The following is a 14,126-nucleotide window of genomic DNA, read 5'->3' as shown; positions in this document are numbered from 1 at the left end:
TTCTATTCACAAATAATTAGCTTCCAGGATTGTGTCTGACAACCTTTAATGATCATAAATTTTCAGCTCATCTTTTGTCATAGCAATCAATTTATCAGTGAAATAATTTTTGAGGCGTAAAATAAAGTGTCTCTCTATTTGAATATTTCATATTCAGCATTTAAGTATGCTGTTGCCATCCTCCGCTACATTCTCCTTATGGCCAGGAGATGGCGCTGTGGGTTTTAAATCTCAGGGCTAAAATCCCAAAGCAGAACTGAGCCCTTTTCAGTTTCTTCCTTCATTCGTGGACACCAGACAAGCCCTGAAAGTGTTCACTATTTTATCCCAACAATTTTTCTTTTCCTGAAAAAAAAAATTCGAATGCTTTCCAAGATTCGATAAAGATTCGAAAGGAGAAACATGTAACACAAATAAGTATTATCAGTCCCTCGGGAGCGCAGGAGTCTGTCCAGGTAACCAAGAAGGGAGTGAATTCTTCAGACACTCTTTTCACTAGTTCTCCTTTATCCGCGCATCCTCCCCTATAGCTGGGGTCGCGGCAGTGCTGACAGGCGCCAAGTTTTTCTCTCGCTATACAGTGCCCCTCTCCTTAAAAGTCGTCGCAGTGGGAAGATCCCTCGAGAGCCAGGTGAGCCCTTCACGGCGAGCCCGGGGACCCGCCTGCGCGCCCGCGTGCGGCGCACCGTCGCGCCGAAAAAGCTGCTTGTCGGGGAGTTTAGCGTTTCCCTTCAATGTTTGTTCAAACTTAAACCAACTTGCCGGCAAACAGTCATGAGGATCAACCTCTTTTCTTTATAATACATAAAGAAAAGGGGAAATCTTCCGGAAAGAACTTTATATCAACAGGTTCCTGCTTTCCCAAGGTCGAAGGCTTTGGAATTGCCAAGCACTTCAGAGCAATTGTAAGGCTGGGCCCTTGGCGCGCTGCCAATGATAGTCCAGCTTCCAGGGTCGTCGGCACCTTCGCTGCCCTCCTCATTAGCCCCGCCAATCCCCAATACATACATGGACCCACAGCATCTCTCTGCAGTGAGCTTTGTGGGACTTAGCCAAGAGGGTAAGAAAATACTGATGGCTAAACGAGGCTGAAAGGCTTGACTTCAGGAGCTTGATGGGCTTGAAGCTCTCCGCCACCAAGTAGGTCCTGCGTTCCCAAACCCGGCGGGAGGGGGAGGGCAGGATTCTGAACCTCAGCTGTGCGGGCTTCAAGCTGATCCAAGAGCCACCAGACACCGCGGGGCAGGCGAGGGGCGGGGAGCGGGCAAACGCAACTTCAAGGTCAGCATTCCTCTGACTGCGGCTGGAGAGCGGCCAAGGGTGCTCAGGCCTGGAGCGCTGGGGGCGCGCCCTGCTTGGCGCGCGCTGGACGCGGCGGAGGAGGGCTCAGAGCCAGTGCTCCCGGGCGGTTTCCCAGGAGGAAGTCCCGCTGGGGTCACCGCGGTCCGGGCCTGACGCGACCTCTCAGGCTGGATTCCTCCGCCGCAAGGGAAACGCAGCCCCCAGAGGGTTTCCGTCAATCTCAGGGACTTTGCTTTCCCAGAGCAGCTCCCAAGAGAAAGTTCATGTCATTTTTACCAAACTTTGATTTTTATATTTTTAGAATGTTCTCAAGTAGATTGAAACGCAGACACACAAGGGCAGTTCTCCCTTTCAGAAAACACACACAGATACTCAAATCCCAGTATTCTGGGGTTCTCCTAACTTTTATCTAACTTATCCTAAATCTAGATAAGTAATAAGCTATTCATCAGGGCTACAGAAATAACACAGAGGAACTCCTGGATTTACTCTTTAATGATGGATTAGATCGTGTTCAGTTCTGATTTTATTTAGGTTCTTATTCCAAATTTCAAGCAAATATTAATGACGATGATCGCTAAGAAATGTAAGTATGACCTAAAAAAATTAGTTTGGTCTGAAATTCAATAGTTCTATAATTTCAATGCGGTGCGGCTTGCTGAGTATTTAAGAATCCTTTCAAAGTCGTAGGTGTGTTCCTTCCTGCTGTAACAAAACTGTATTCATCTTTGCACAACATGCGCTGGCGTCTGTAAATTTGGTACTCAACACTCGGCCAAGATTGCTCCTGTCCTCATGTGTGTCTACCAACCAGCCTCAAGCCCCAACCAGCCCAGTACCAAGGGCGCCCTGCTGGGTGTCCCTGGATGGCACCCACCCCTCCGTCCGGACTGCGGAGTGGCCTGAGCTGCCCCCATCATGACTGGGCAGAGAAAACAGTCCCCTGCGGTTCCTGTCTCCCCATTGCTTCCATAACTCACCCTGACCTTCTCTGAAACTGCACAGACTCAGAGGATTTCGCTTCCAATGTTTCATTCTCAGGGGTCATCTGTGGGTCAGGAGTATTCGCCAAGGGCTAATTTCCCACCCTTTCCTCCCAGGCGACCAGAAATTGTTTTTGTTTGTTTGTTTGTTTTGGCTTTTTCTTTGCTCTCTTTCCAACTTGCTAGTTAGATCAGGAACCCAGGCCCTTTCCACTCTTCTTGGCAGAGCAAAGTTCAAGCGCAGAGAATTCTGGAGCTCTTACGGCCAGAGGGTACTAAGTGAGCAGGTGACGTCAGCCCTTCGCTGGCCCGAAACCAGGTGGCGGTATCCCACCCAAGTGAGGAGAAAGAGCCTAGGCCGTGACTTAGGACTGGCGACGATTAAACCAGGTAACGAGACACCGGGCAGATGTGTTTTCATTGCCCCTTAAGATAAATGCAGCGTTAAGTGCCTGACAACTTCCCAGAAGCAATCAGCAAAAGTTTACGAGTGCATAAACCTCAAAGACCATTCCCCGACGGCTGTTATAAGGCCCACATTTAGAGCTTCCATAAATTCCTCGGCACTTTCACAAAGCTAAGTTTCCAGGGACTATGAAGCAGCCACCTCCTCCGGGGAGACCGGGGGGACTTTCTTGAACCGCCAAAGAAAGAGGTTTGGGGCTCCTACTGAGTGAAATAAAGTTGCGCAAAAGTTTGTTCCAGAAGTTTGGATGGCCGTGGCGGGGGCGGGAGGGGGGCGTGGAAGTGGGGTCAGGGAAGGGCCAGGAGGTGCCTCCGGGGCTGAGTTATGTGACTGCGGCGGAGGACCTGGAGAGGATCGGGGATCTAGCGGCGTCTCGGCCGCTTTCGGTGATGGCCCCTGCTTGGCCCGTCGGGTCTCGCAGGGCACAGCCCCGCGTGGCGCTCGTCGCTAAGCCCGAGGTCCCACCCGGCCCGGGCACGGCAGCTCCTTCGCCCTTCTCGCGCCCACTGAGTGGCCGGCGTCCTGCGGAAAGTGCCAGCGCTCTAGAAAGGCGGGCTGGACGCAGAGCCGAGTCAGACACCGGAAACGTGTCTCCACTCCGCCCAGAGCCACGACGGTGCCAGCCTCGGCACACACCGGCCCCCCCCCCCCCCCCAAGTGTCCAGAGTTCTTTGGTCAGTTAGGATCAGGCACACACGACTCACCTATGTTTATAGTGAACCTTTGTTTATGATCCCGGTGAGCACAAAGCTGCTAATTGAAAAACAGTAACAGGAGCGTGTCGTTAGCTTTTCCTAAAGCGGGAGGTTAACAGCTGCGCGCGCCGGGGGAGGGAGGGGGGAGGGAAGCGGTGAGCGAGGGGCCGCCCCGCACGTCTACGCGCTTTGGGGTCCCCGGCGAGACACGTGGGCCGGCTCGAGCCTTCCAGAGCCGCCGGCCCGGGTGCCCGGCTGGGAAACCTCCCGCAGCCCGCCTGCTTTTTCTCAACCTTTGGGTTCCAGTCAATCCCAAGGCGCGAAGGTAACCGACGACTGCGTAGCATTTCTGTCCCCGTGAGATTGAATCTCAGGCAATTATTTGGGAAAGATACCGCTGGGCCCCCTTTCCTTCTTTCCAGGTGAAAATGCAGACGTTTCTCTGTCGTCCTCACCCCTCCTTTAGGAAATAAGGCGCCCAACTGTTCTGATATTACAATTCAAAAACAGGTTCTGTGGCGAACCTCATTTGTGAATCTATTACAGAGATTAATAGATTATTTCTCCTTTTTCAACTAATTCTCAGTGGGGAAATTTAACCATATGGTAAGGAGAGAATTAGAATTTCATCACATTAGAGCAAAATGTAATGAAAAGAGTCCAACACCTGGGGCCAACTCTGAAAGCCACAATTAAAAGGTTTTTAATGAAACCAGAGAAACCAAAAATTTCTTAGGCTTCAGTAATTCTGCCACATAAGAAAGATTTATTGGACGTGTTGGGAAATATTGTTTTTACTTATGTCATAAGGATGAAAACCAGCCGCTAAATACCCTGTGCTCCCAGACACGGGACACAGGAGCTGGAGGACCGCGTGTGCCATTTCCAATCCGGAGAGGAGCACTTGTTTTCACACTTTGCCTTCCTCACCCTCCAGGAACAACCGAGGCAGACCCAGATGTCCCTGAATGGCTTCCTAGCTCTGGTGGCTACGTTTCCGGGTAAATTAATACGCATAAATGCCCCCACTTGGTGTCTGAGAGGATTTGACTCCTGGTGAAGTCGACTGTTCTGAAACAACTGGATTTTTATCTTGAGGAAAGTTTGAGCCATCACTTTATTCCTGTTTAGGAAACTCTGTTTACAATGCTTCATAATCAGCACTGTAGCCGTTGTTTGGAGACGGCTGCAAAAGAACTCCCCCCACCCCTTTAAAAAATCTAATGGGCTGCATAAGCAACTTGATCTTCGTTTTCTTTCTCCCCCTTGCTCTTCCCAATCCGAGTAGGAAATGGGCAGGGAGGGGGGGTGGGAGGGGCGGAATAAGGCAGTGTGTTCAAAGGTGGGGGGGGGGGGCGATTGCTTTGCTCTCTTACTAGCTAAGAATCTTAGGTGAATTTTGGGCAAGCCCGCGGAGACACCACTTCCCTCCGAAAGTCCCATCTCCAAATCCTAGGAACAGGGGTGGAGTATCAGTCTCCCCCGGAAGGGTCCTGTAGCACAAGATGAGACAGCAGTAGCGAGGGAATGGCAGTGGGGGGTGGGGTACGGGGGGTGGGGGCGTCTGCTTTCCACGGGACTCCCAGGCTTCGCCGCCGATCTACAATTTGCTGAAGGAGCAAAGAACATCCTCGGCTCTAAGTAGGGCTTTTAGTGTGCTCATTGATGAGTGAAAGTCGCCACACATGTCAAGCTAAAGGCAGTTGTTGGGTTACTAACAGGACCCAGCGCCTTGCAAACATATGCGCTAAGCTGTGTATACAGATGGCAGGCAGAATAATGGAGCAGGCGCCTTTTATAAAGCTCTAGCTGCTGCCTGTCTTCAGACCTGGGAAATGAAACTATTCAGACTCGCGGCCAGATAGCGCCTGCGATTGTTTGTTACCGTTTTAATCCTATTAATTAAAACGTTAACCTGATTGGGTAGAAAGCGCTGTCCCAACAGGCGACTCTTCTTCATAATAACCTACTCAGAGATAATGATGTAAAAGACTCCCCCGTCTGTGGCGGCGGCTGGTTGATGGGTCCGGAAATCTCTTGAAGGTGAATCCAAGCAAGATAAACGGTGCGGAGAGGAGGCGCGGGGCTGGGCTCAGAGCGGCGGCGGCGGCGGCTCCACTCCCTCCGCGCCCACCCTCCCACCATGCGGGGCCGCGGCCCATGGTGAGCCCCAGCAGCCAGCACCATCGGCTGGAGACGAAGAAGAAGAAGAAGAGGAGGCGGCGAGCGCGGGGGAAGGCGAAAAAGAAAAAGAAGGGGAGAGGGCTGCCAGCAGCACCGGGACCGACGCGCGCAGCAGCCCCGGAGCCCGGCTCGGGCGCGTCTGCGGCGCCGCCCGACTCCCGAGCCCAGGCGGCGGCGGCCGGCGCGGCGGGCCCGGGCTGCGCGCCGGCGCCGGACCATGGAGCGCGGGCTGCACCTCGGCGCGGCCGCCGCGGGCGAAGACGACCTCTTCCTGCACAAGAGCCTGAGCGCCTCCACCGCCAAGCGCTTGGAGGCGGCTTTCCGCTCCACGCCCCCGGGCATGGACCTGTCCCTGGCGCCGCCGCCTCGGGAGCGCCCGGCGTCCTCCTCCTCGTCGCCCCTGGGCTGCTTCGAGCCGGCTGACCCCGAGGGGGCAGGGCTGCTGCTGCCGCCGCCCGGGGGAGGCGGCGGCGGCGGCGGCGCGGGAGGCGGCGGCGGGGTGGGCGTCCCCGGGCTGCTCGTGGGCTCTGCCGGCGTTGGGGGCGACCCGAGCCTGAGCAGCCTGCCGGCTGGGGCCGCCCTGTGCCTCAAATACGGCGAGGGCGCCGGCCGGGGCTCGGTGGCCGAGAGCAGCGGCGGCGAGCAGAGCCCCGACGACGACAGCGACGGCCGCTGCGAGCTCGTGCTGCGGGCCGGAGGCGCCGACCCGCGGGCCTCCCCGGGCGCGGGAGGCGGCGGCGCCAAGGCGGCCGAGGGCTGCTCCAACGCCCACCTCCACGGCGGCGCCAGCGCCCCCCCGGGGGGCCCGGGCGGCGGCGGCGGGGGCAGCGGCGGCGGCGGCGGCAGCAGCAGCAGCAGCAGCAGCAAGAAATCCAAAGAGCAGAAGGCGCTGCGGCTCAACATCAACGCCCGGGAGCGCCGGCGGATGCACGACCTGAACGACGCGCTGGACGAGCTGCGCGCGGTGATCCCCTACGCGCACAGCCCCTCGGTGCGGAAGCTCTCCAAGATCGCCACGCTGCTGCTCGCCAAGAACTACATCCTCATGCAGGCGCAGGCCCTGGAGGAGATGCGGCGCCTCGTCGCCTACCTCAACCAGGGCCAGGCCATCTCGGCCGCCTCGCTGCCCAGCTCCGCGGCGGCGGCGGCGGCGGCCGCTGCCCTGCACCCGGCGCTCGGAGCCTACGAGCAGGCTGCCGGCTACCCGTTCAGCGCCGGGCTCCCCCCGGCCGCCTCCTGCCCGGAGAAGTGCGCCCTGTTCAATAGCGTCTCCTCCAGCCTCTGCAAACAGTGCACGGAGAAGCCTTAAACAACCCCCCCGCCGCCCCGAAAAACACAAGACCGACCCTAAAGCTACAGGAGAGTGAAAAGCTGCTCCCCACCCCCCTTTATTTGGTCCTCTCGTAGTTGTGAAACACTTGCAGAACAAACAAAGCAGAGGCGAGAACTGAGAAGTATCAGAGACAAACGGACTTCTAGCCTTGACGTCCCCAGAATCTCGGTCTTTGGGGTGGGGAGGGAGGGAGGAGGGAGATGGAGTTGGGATGGAGTCTGGGTATCTTTTTTTTCTCGGAAAAGTGGCAACTTTGGTTGTAGCCTGGACCGCGAGGAAGCAGAGTTTTCCTTTAAGGTTAAAAAATAAGTTGAGAAGTAGTCGTTATTAAGTGGAGAGTATTACACGGCAAAATAGTAATCCTACTAATAATTGTGAATTTGGCTAGTGCTGAGGGGAGAGGAGGATTCCGGGGTTGGGTGGCTTGTGGGACGGAATATTCACTCAGACAAATCAGAAAGGGCACTTAAATAAATTTTGATTCTGAGCCAGGAGAAAAACTTGAAATGTAGATTTATTTAAGTGGGGGGAAAAAACAGGAAGAGACGTTGCTATGAAAGACTTGTATTTTTTATTGTCTCTGAACTTTAATCCTGTGAAAATGCTCAAAAGTTTTGGCAAGAGTGATATAAAAAACTGACTGTGGCTGAAAGAATTGCATTTAAAAATATCTATGTGCACCTTGTTACTTTCCACTCTGCAATGATGTATTAACGATTCATGGTATTTATTTTTCTCCAACGACCCTTCCACATCAACAGTACTTATCATGTGTTAAGGTCATGGGGTCTTATGTGCAGATTTTTTTTTAATGCCTCTAAAATTCTGTTTTATAGATTAACTTATATTTGTGTGCCAAGTGTTTAAAAGGGTTTATTTGCCAACAAGTATGAAGAGACATATTGATGTATCTGAGCTGCTTAGGTTTATCAAAGGTCACCTGGATATCTTCAGTTGCATCATCCCTGTATTTAAATTGAGCTTTAATAAATTGCTTCAGTCCAAAAATAACAGGAAAGGTGTATTCTTAATTGATGAATGAATTGATCTCTTTTTTTGAAAGGGGACTCCTTTGCATTCTAAAAAGGAAAGACATCACAGCAATAGATCCTATAAGTAAGAACATGCTAAGCAAATTTTTTTTCCAGGCTGTGCTGTGCATTTTTAAAAGGTCTAATTTAATTGCTTTTAATATATGTGTACATATATAAGTTATTTTAACTGTGGAGAATTATTTAAGTTGAAAGACTGGTTTGATTTGCCTATGGTGTGAAATCCTTTGTTATTTTTCTAAAAAAAAAATTTAAAAAGAAATAAAATAAAACTAAGGAAGAGCAAGAAGCTATATACCCAAAGCGAGCTTTCAGTTTTAGTTTGCATGGCTGTTTGCCTGCCTTTCTAGCCTACGAAAATCAAGAAAACCTTTTTAAAAAATGGAGTCCTGCTATTTTCCACTCCTTGCAGATAATACAAATTCAGTTTGTCAGGTTGGATGGTGAGTGGGGAGCTGTGATGGATCTATTGGCGGGTTTCGGATGTGTAAAGAATGATATATATATATTAAATAGGTCAATCAGACTATGACAGCTATGTACGACCATTTGTATGTGTATCTATGTCAGAAAGAATCTTTATTAAAATATTTTGATCAAACATTTTATTATGCTGTGCTTTGTGGAAGGAGCAATCACCTCTCTTCTGTGTTACTCTTTGCTTGAAAGGTAACAAAAAAGAAAGGAGTTTCAGAGAAGGTGGAACTAAAGTTTTGTCAGGGATACACACTCAGGAGCAGCCCTAGTTCCCTTGTTTACTTGGGTAGAGGACAGTGGCTGGGCCTGGTCATTGGAGGAGAGAGAAATGGGGTCAGTGGTGAGACCCAGAGGAGGTCCAGAGCTCCTGTCTGCTGGCATGAACTTTGAAGGCCCCGCTCGCCCTGAAATTCTTTCCCCACTTTGTATGGCATTGTTAATTAAAGAATTGTTATCAAAATGTCTATCTCCAGCTTCCTAAAAGCCAAGAGAAAGCAATGGATTTGGATTCTCTGAGGATGGATTGTATTGTGGCTCCCCCCCTCCTTTTCTTGAGACAGAAGAATCAACCAGGTTGAATTATATGCATAAACAATGCCCATGGAGATTTTTAAAACGTACTAGTGTTGCTTGTTAATGAGATTTGTAGGGACTATGTGTGGATTGGGTTGGGTGTTGATTCTGTTAAAGAATGTTTGTATAGGCTTGTATTTGGAAGTTAATAATGCTCTCAAATTTAGAAGGTTTGATTTTTATTGTGGTGGAAGTTATCGATGGTGGTCATGAAGTTGTAGTGTTTCCTCTGTAGGCAGTTTGCTAAATGTATTTCGGTCTGTATAGCCTCAGCTCATAATGATATCCCTAAATGCCATCAAACTTAGTGGGGGGTGAGGGAGGATATTTTCTGCTCCACTTGCCATCAAAAAAGATTAATCAGAACCTGTAACTTTTCAGACAACATAACAGCAATGGGCCTTGAAGCTGAAGCCCTTCCAGTCTGGGAGTGGGGGTAGAGGGAGGGAAGAGACCAGGGCAGCCCCCAGGCAGGAGGAGACCCGTCTCTCAGCATTTACCAGACAAAGCCTGGGTACGTCTAATTATGATTATTAAAACAATTTCCATGACGATGTCTAATATTATGTTAATTTGAAAACAACTGTGTATGAAAACTGTCGACTATAATACCTAAATTCATTTAATGAAACACATCGTTAAGGCAATTAAACCTCCTGGATGTGATTAAGAAACATAATTACGACACTGTTCTGCGCCATAATTGGGTGTCTTTAATCAAGGGGTAAAGTGATCAGCAACACAGCCATTAGTTTGTATTGTTCTGGCCCTGCTGTCCATCATTCAGATTAGGAATTAACCACAGCCACCATCAGTGGAATTTTTTTTTTTTCTTTTTGCATGTTAACATTGTAGGGGACACATTTGCTGCAAGATTTAACTGCTTAATATTTCTCATGATTAAGAAGTTCTCCTTGATATATTTCCTCTGTAACTCTGTACTGTTCAACTATTAGTAGAAATAGTGTAAATAACAAGTCTTGAACTTCAGGAGAAAAAGAAATGCTCCCCCTCCTTTCACCTTTTGATAACTCAATCTCCCGTCTTAGTCCTGAAAGAGACTGGATGGCGGGGAAATGGATGGGGATAAGGGGAAGGGGAGAGGATGTTGTGAATAAGTTGGGAATGTCAGACAGATATGTACAATTATTCAAAATAGTAGGGTTTGTAACATTTATTTTCATTTTGATAATTTCAGACAAATTAATTCTCTTTCCAAACCCAGCAGATGACCTGCATTGGGTTCTACGAATAAATGTGGGACATTTGAAAGGAACAGGAGGGGACTTCTCAGTAATTTGCTTAGGTGGCTTTCCCTGCCCTAACCCCAAACTTTCCAAAATTTATTTACCAGCAGCTTTTAGGGAAGGAAACAAATGATGAGGAGACAATTCTTCCCCTGCCTGGCAAAAACACCGGCTGCTTTCCGAGGCCCACTGGACTTCTGAATTTCAGCCCAGTATGGAAAGTTGACCCACACACTGTGGGCCCCAGATGTCCTTGCAGTGTGCATCACCCACTTCTGGACTGGGTGACTGAACACCAGGGGATCAGTGTGGTCTTACCGAAATGCCCTTGGGCCAAAACAGAGATCCTGGCCCTCAAAACTGCAGGGTCTGCCAGAGTACCTTGGCAGTCCCAGAGCCTGCGTCCACCGTGCCTTTGGGGCTCTGCTCCTGGAGCACTCCGCAGGGAGGATCCCCGCTGCTGAACTTTTTTAGGAAACTGACAGTGGGCAGAGGAGGCCGGGCGAGGACCCAGAGTCCCACTTGGCCTTTTATTCCAGTGGATTCCTTCTCTAATTTCAATTTCCTTCTCTAATGTCCAATACCCATTTAGGTTCCATCTCCAGCTTGACATTGGGCACCTACAGGAATGAAGCGCTTTGGGGCTTTCCGTGGACTCCTACAGGACCAGCAAATGATCCTCTTCGAAGAGCTCACTAGTTACCCCTCCTCCCTTCCTGTGGTGCCCGTAAGAATGTGTGTGCGCGCGCGTGTCTGTGCGCGCGCGCGCTCTCAGCGATGCGCTCTTCACTCCGCAGCTGGGCATCTCCTCCAAGACCTTTGTCGAACTTAAATTACGCTCCTTCTATCGCACCCAGCACCCGTCCTTCCTGCCAACAGCTCACTAGGGAGGGCCAGGGCACACAGGTTCCCCATCTCCACGCGCTCTTGGCCGGGATGCCGTACCCGAACCTTTCTATGCGCCCGGGACCCTGAGATTGCTCCAGCATGAGTGGCATTGACTTTTCCAATGTAATGACTTATGAAAGATATAATCATGTGTTAAATTGAATCCTCCGTTTAACTGTTAATGGTGTGCTCTGGGCACATTTACGTATTAGATGCTATGGTAACTAATTACCACTAGGAAAAAGGATAATACACTTCCCAGACTTTGAAAAATAATGATGAGAGTTCACTTCCCGGCTCGCAGCACACAGTGGCGGCTCTGCAGGGCGGAGCGACAGAGCGAGCGGAGACCCGAACGTGTGCTCATGGAAGGCGGGAGGTAATGAATCCTGGTCAGGAGAGGCTCCTTAGTAAAACCTGTAATGAAAATGTGCTTCAGTGGGGGAAGAGGGGGATGGGGAGTGTCAACTATACAACGTTGCCTCTAAACACAATTAAATTGCGAAACAAACGTCAGAAACAGAAGTATTCCTTTAATTAAAATGCAGGTCAGACGAAATGAATCACGTGCCAAGCAACTTTACATCAATTAACATTTTTTGTTGTGTGGGCAAAATAAATGAGCCCGGCTCCTTCCAGCTCTGTGTTGGTGCTTATAACTTGGATACCTCTGGATCTGCCAAGCCAACGAGCTGCAGGTTGATTCAAAGTTGGCCTTTTGCATCAGACATTGGGCACAGGAGAAGGAGGCAGGAGGGAAAGCCAGGAGATAGTAACTTAAGGGTAAAAACAATTCTCAGGATAAGAGTCTTTTCCTCTCCCCGTCGTATCTCTGGCTCTTCTGATCGGTTGATGTCTCTTTACAAGAACGAGGGTTCTGGAGACTGTGCGATATACCCAGGCAGGAGGACGGAGAGGGCGGCTTTTCCCGCAGGCCAGCCTGCCAGCCCAGGGTTGCAGACAGAACCACGTCCACAACACGCGTGCCAAACCTCTCTGCTCCGCTTGGGCTGCTCCCCAGGAGGAATCCGCAGCCCCAGAGCAGCACCCCTTCTCCCGATGCTTCACCTGCACTGGCATTCTGGGCCTCTCCTGCGGGGCGCAAGGCCATTCAAGCTCCAGGTTCCTAGGGACAGAAAGGGAACTTCAGGGACTCTGCCTCGAACTCTCTTTCGAGGGGAGGCACTAGGATCCGGTTGTCCCCTGCACCCCCGTAGCCTGGAGAGTTCACCCGCAGATGCCAGGCTTGTAAGAAGCACCCCGCAGCGGAGCCACACCCGGAAATTCGGTGAAAGCGCCCCAATTTTAAATCCCAGAGAGCTCATCGCTTCCTAGCAAAGCAAAGAAACTTAGCTCGCTTTCCCTGAGGCTCGATTTTGGTTAAATTCTACCACTTTTTTCTAAATGACTCATTAACATAACCCAGGAGACTTCTGGACTATTGCAAAACTATCAGGTACCCCTGAGTGCGTGTGCATGTGCTCCTGGGACTTTTCTTTCTTTCCTTTCCCTTGTGTTGCCGAATTCCGACAATACAGAAATACAGATTAGAGAGCTCTGGAAGAGAAATTGCTGGGCTGGGAAGGTTAGACTGCAAAGGGAAAGAGGATTTTGCGGTTACCCCCCCCCCCCCCCCAAACTCCAATATATGATGGACAAGCCTATCTTAGAAGTCACCAGGATGCTCTGATGGGGAGTTGGCTTTAATTATGCACAATGTGATATCATTATCCTTCTCAGCTTGAGAAAGAGTTAATTCTTTCCCAAAGACCATAGTTGCCCTTGTCTTCTCAACCTGATTCAGAGATGCAATAAAATATGAAGCAAATTTATGATCTGTTTCAAGCATTTTATTGCTGTATTTTTAAATTCATATATGCACATATAAGAACTATGATCTGTGAATAATTTGAAATGCTATAGTAGCATGATACATTTTAGATAAAACATAACCATATCTTTATATAATTGTCTCAGATTAAAATAAAAAAGAAAAATAGATTTCTAATGTGGACCAAACTGAAAAACTAATGACAGCCATAAACTGCTAACCAACCATAAATTAACATCTTCATCAAATGCTAAAATGGTATCAGTGGTTATAGAAAGCCATTATTATTTTTCTTTATAAGTTTTAGAATAAAGTTCAGGGATATTTAAAGGACCCATTATTTACAAATGCTTCCCAATCTTAAAGATTTCATATTTTATTAGGAGGATGGTTGCAACTCAAATCTGCTATGTTAATAGGGGTGTTTAGAGATGAGAATTTAGTTTTAAACATAAAAATGCTTCACGGCCTAACCTCATTTTATGCATTTACTCTGCTCTGGCAATTATTGAAGAACTTAGTGTAAGGATTTCTGTGTCAAATATCCTTATCTCCTCTTTGAAAATGGAAGACAAACAATTTCTTATGATGTGAGAGACTCAGATTATGTACCCAACTGGTTAAAACATTAAATCATGCACTGTCTATTCAAGCAAGTGCAGCTACATGTGCCATGCACAGTCTCTTTCTGCAGAGCTATGGTCAAAATTTAGATGCTAAGCTGAGCCTGTCCCCTCCATCTGAGACTTCCATGAAAAAAAGAAAAAGAAAAAGAGTTTCCTAACCAGGCTTCCACAGAAACATGAAAAGCCATGAAGGAGGGAGGAAATCTATCTATTAAATCTATAAATGTATCAGTAAGCAGGGGCAGGGAATAACTTACTATTTTCTTTTGCAGAAGCATCAGGCATACACATCTTTAAAGTGTAGATTTCTCAAGGGAGAACAATTAAATAAAATCTGGAGTTATTCAACAAAGTAAGCTCTTTTTAAAACTTAGAAAATTATTTTTTTATGAAAACAAAACACTGATTTGCTGTGGAGGATCTGAGTGGAAAACACTCAAATTATCTCTGCCACTCAGGTGTTATTTCC

General features: G+C 49.1%; 1 protein-coding gene across 1 annotated transcript; it reads left to right on the top strand.

Moving 5' to 3' along the window:
- The first annotated feature begins 5,847 nt into the window (after positions 1–5,847).
- Positions 5,848–6,939, top strand: BHLHE22 (basic helix-loop-helix family member e22). Its single transcript, XM_057737336.1, has one exon. It carries the CDS (start codon positions 5,848–5,850, stop codon positions 6,937–6,939), a length of 1,092 nt encoding a protein of 363 aa, XP_057593319.1.
- The last annotated feature ends 7,187 nt before the right edge of the window (positions 6,940–14,126 follow it).

This window comes from Hippopotamus amphibius, chromosome 5 (genome assembly GCF_030028045.1).
Source record: "Hippopotamus amphibius kiboko isolate mHipAmp2 chromosome 5, mHipAmp2.hap2, whole genome shotgun sequence".
In the NCBI taxonomy this organism is placed as follows: domain Eukaryota; kingdom Metazoa; phylum Chordata; class Mammalia; order Artiodactyla; family Hippopotamidae; genus Hippopotamus; species Hippopotamus amphibius.
The sequence above is the reverse complement of the archived record's forward strand: the minus strand, read 5'-3'. Positions and strand labels throughout refer to the sequence as shown.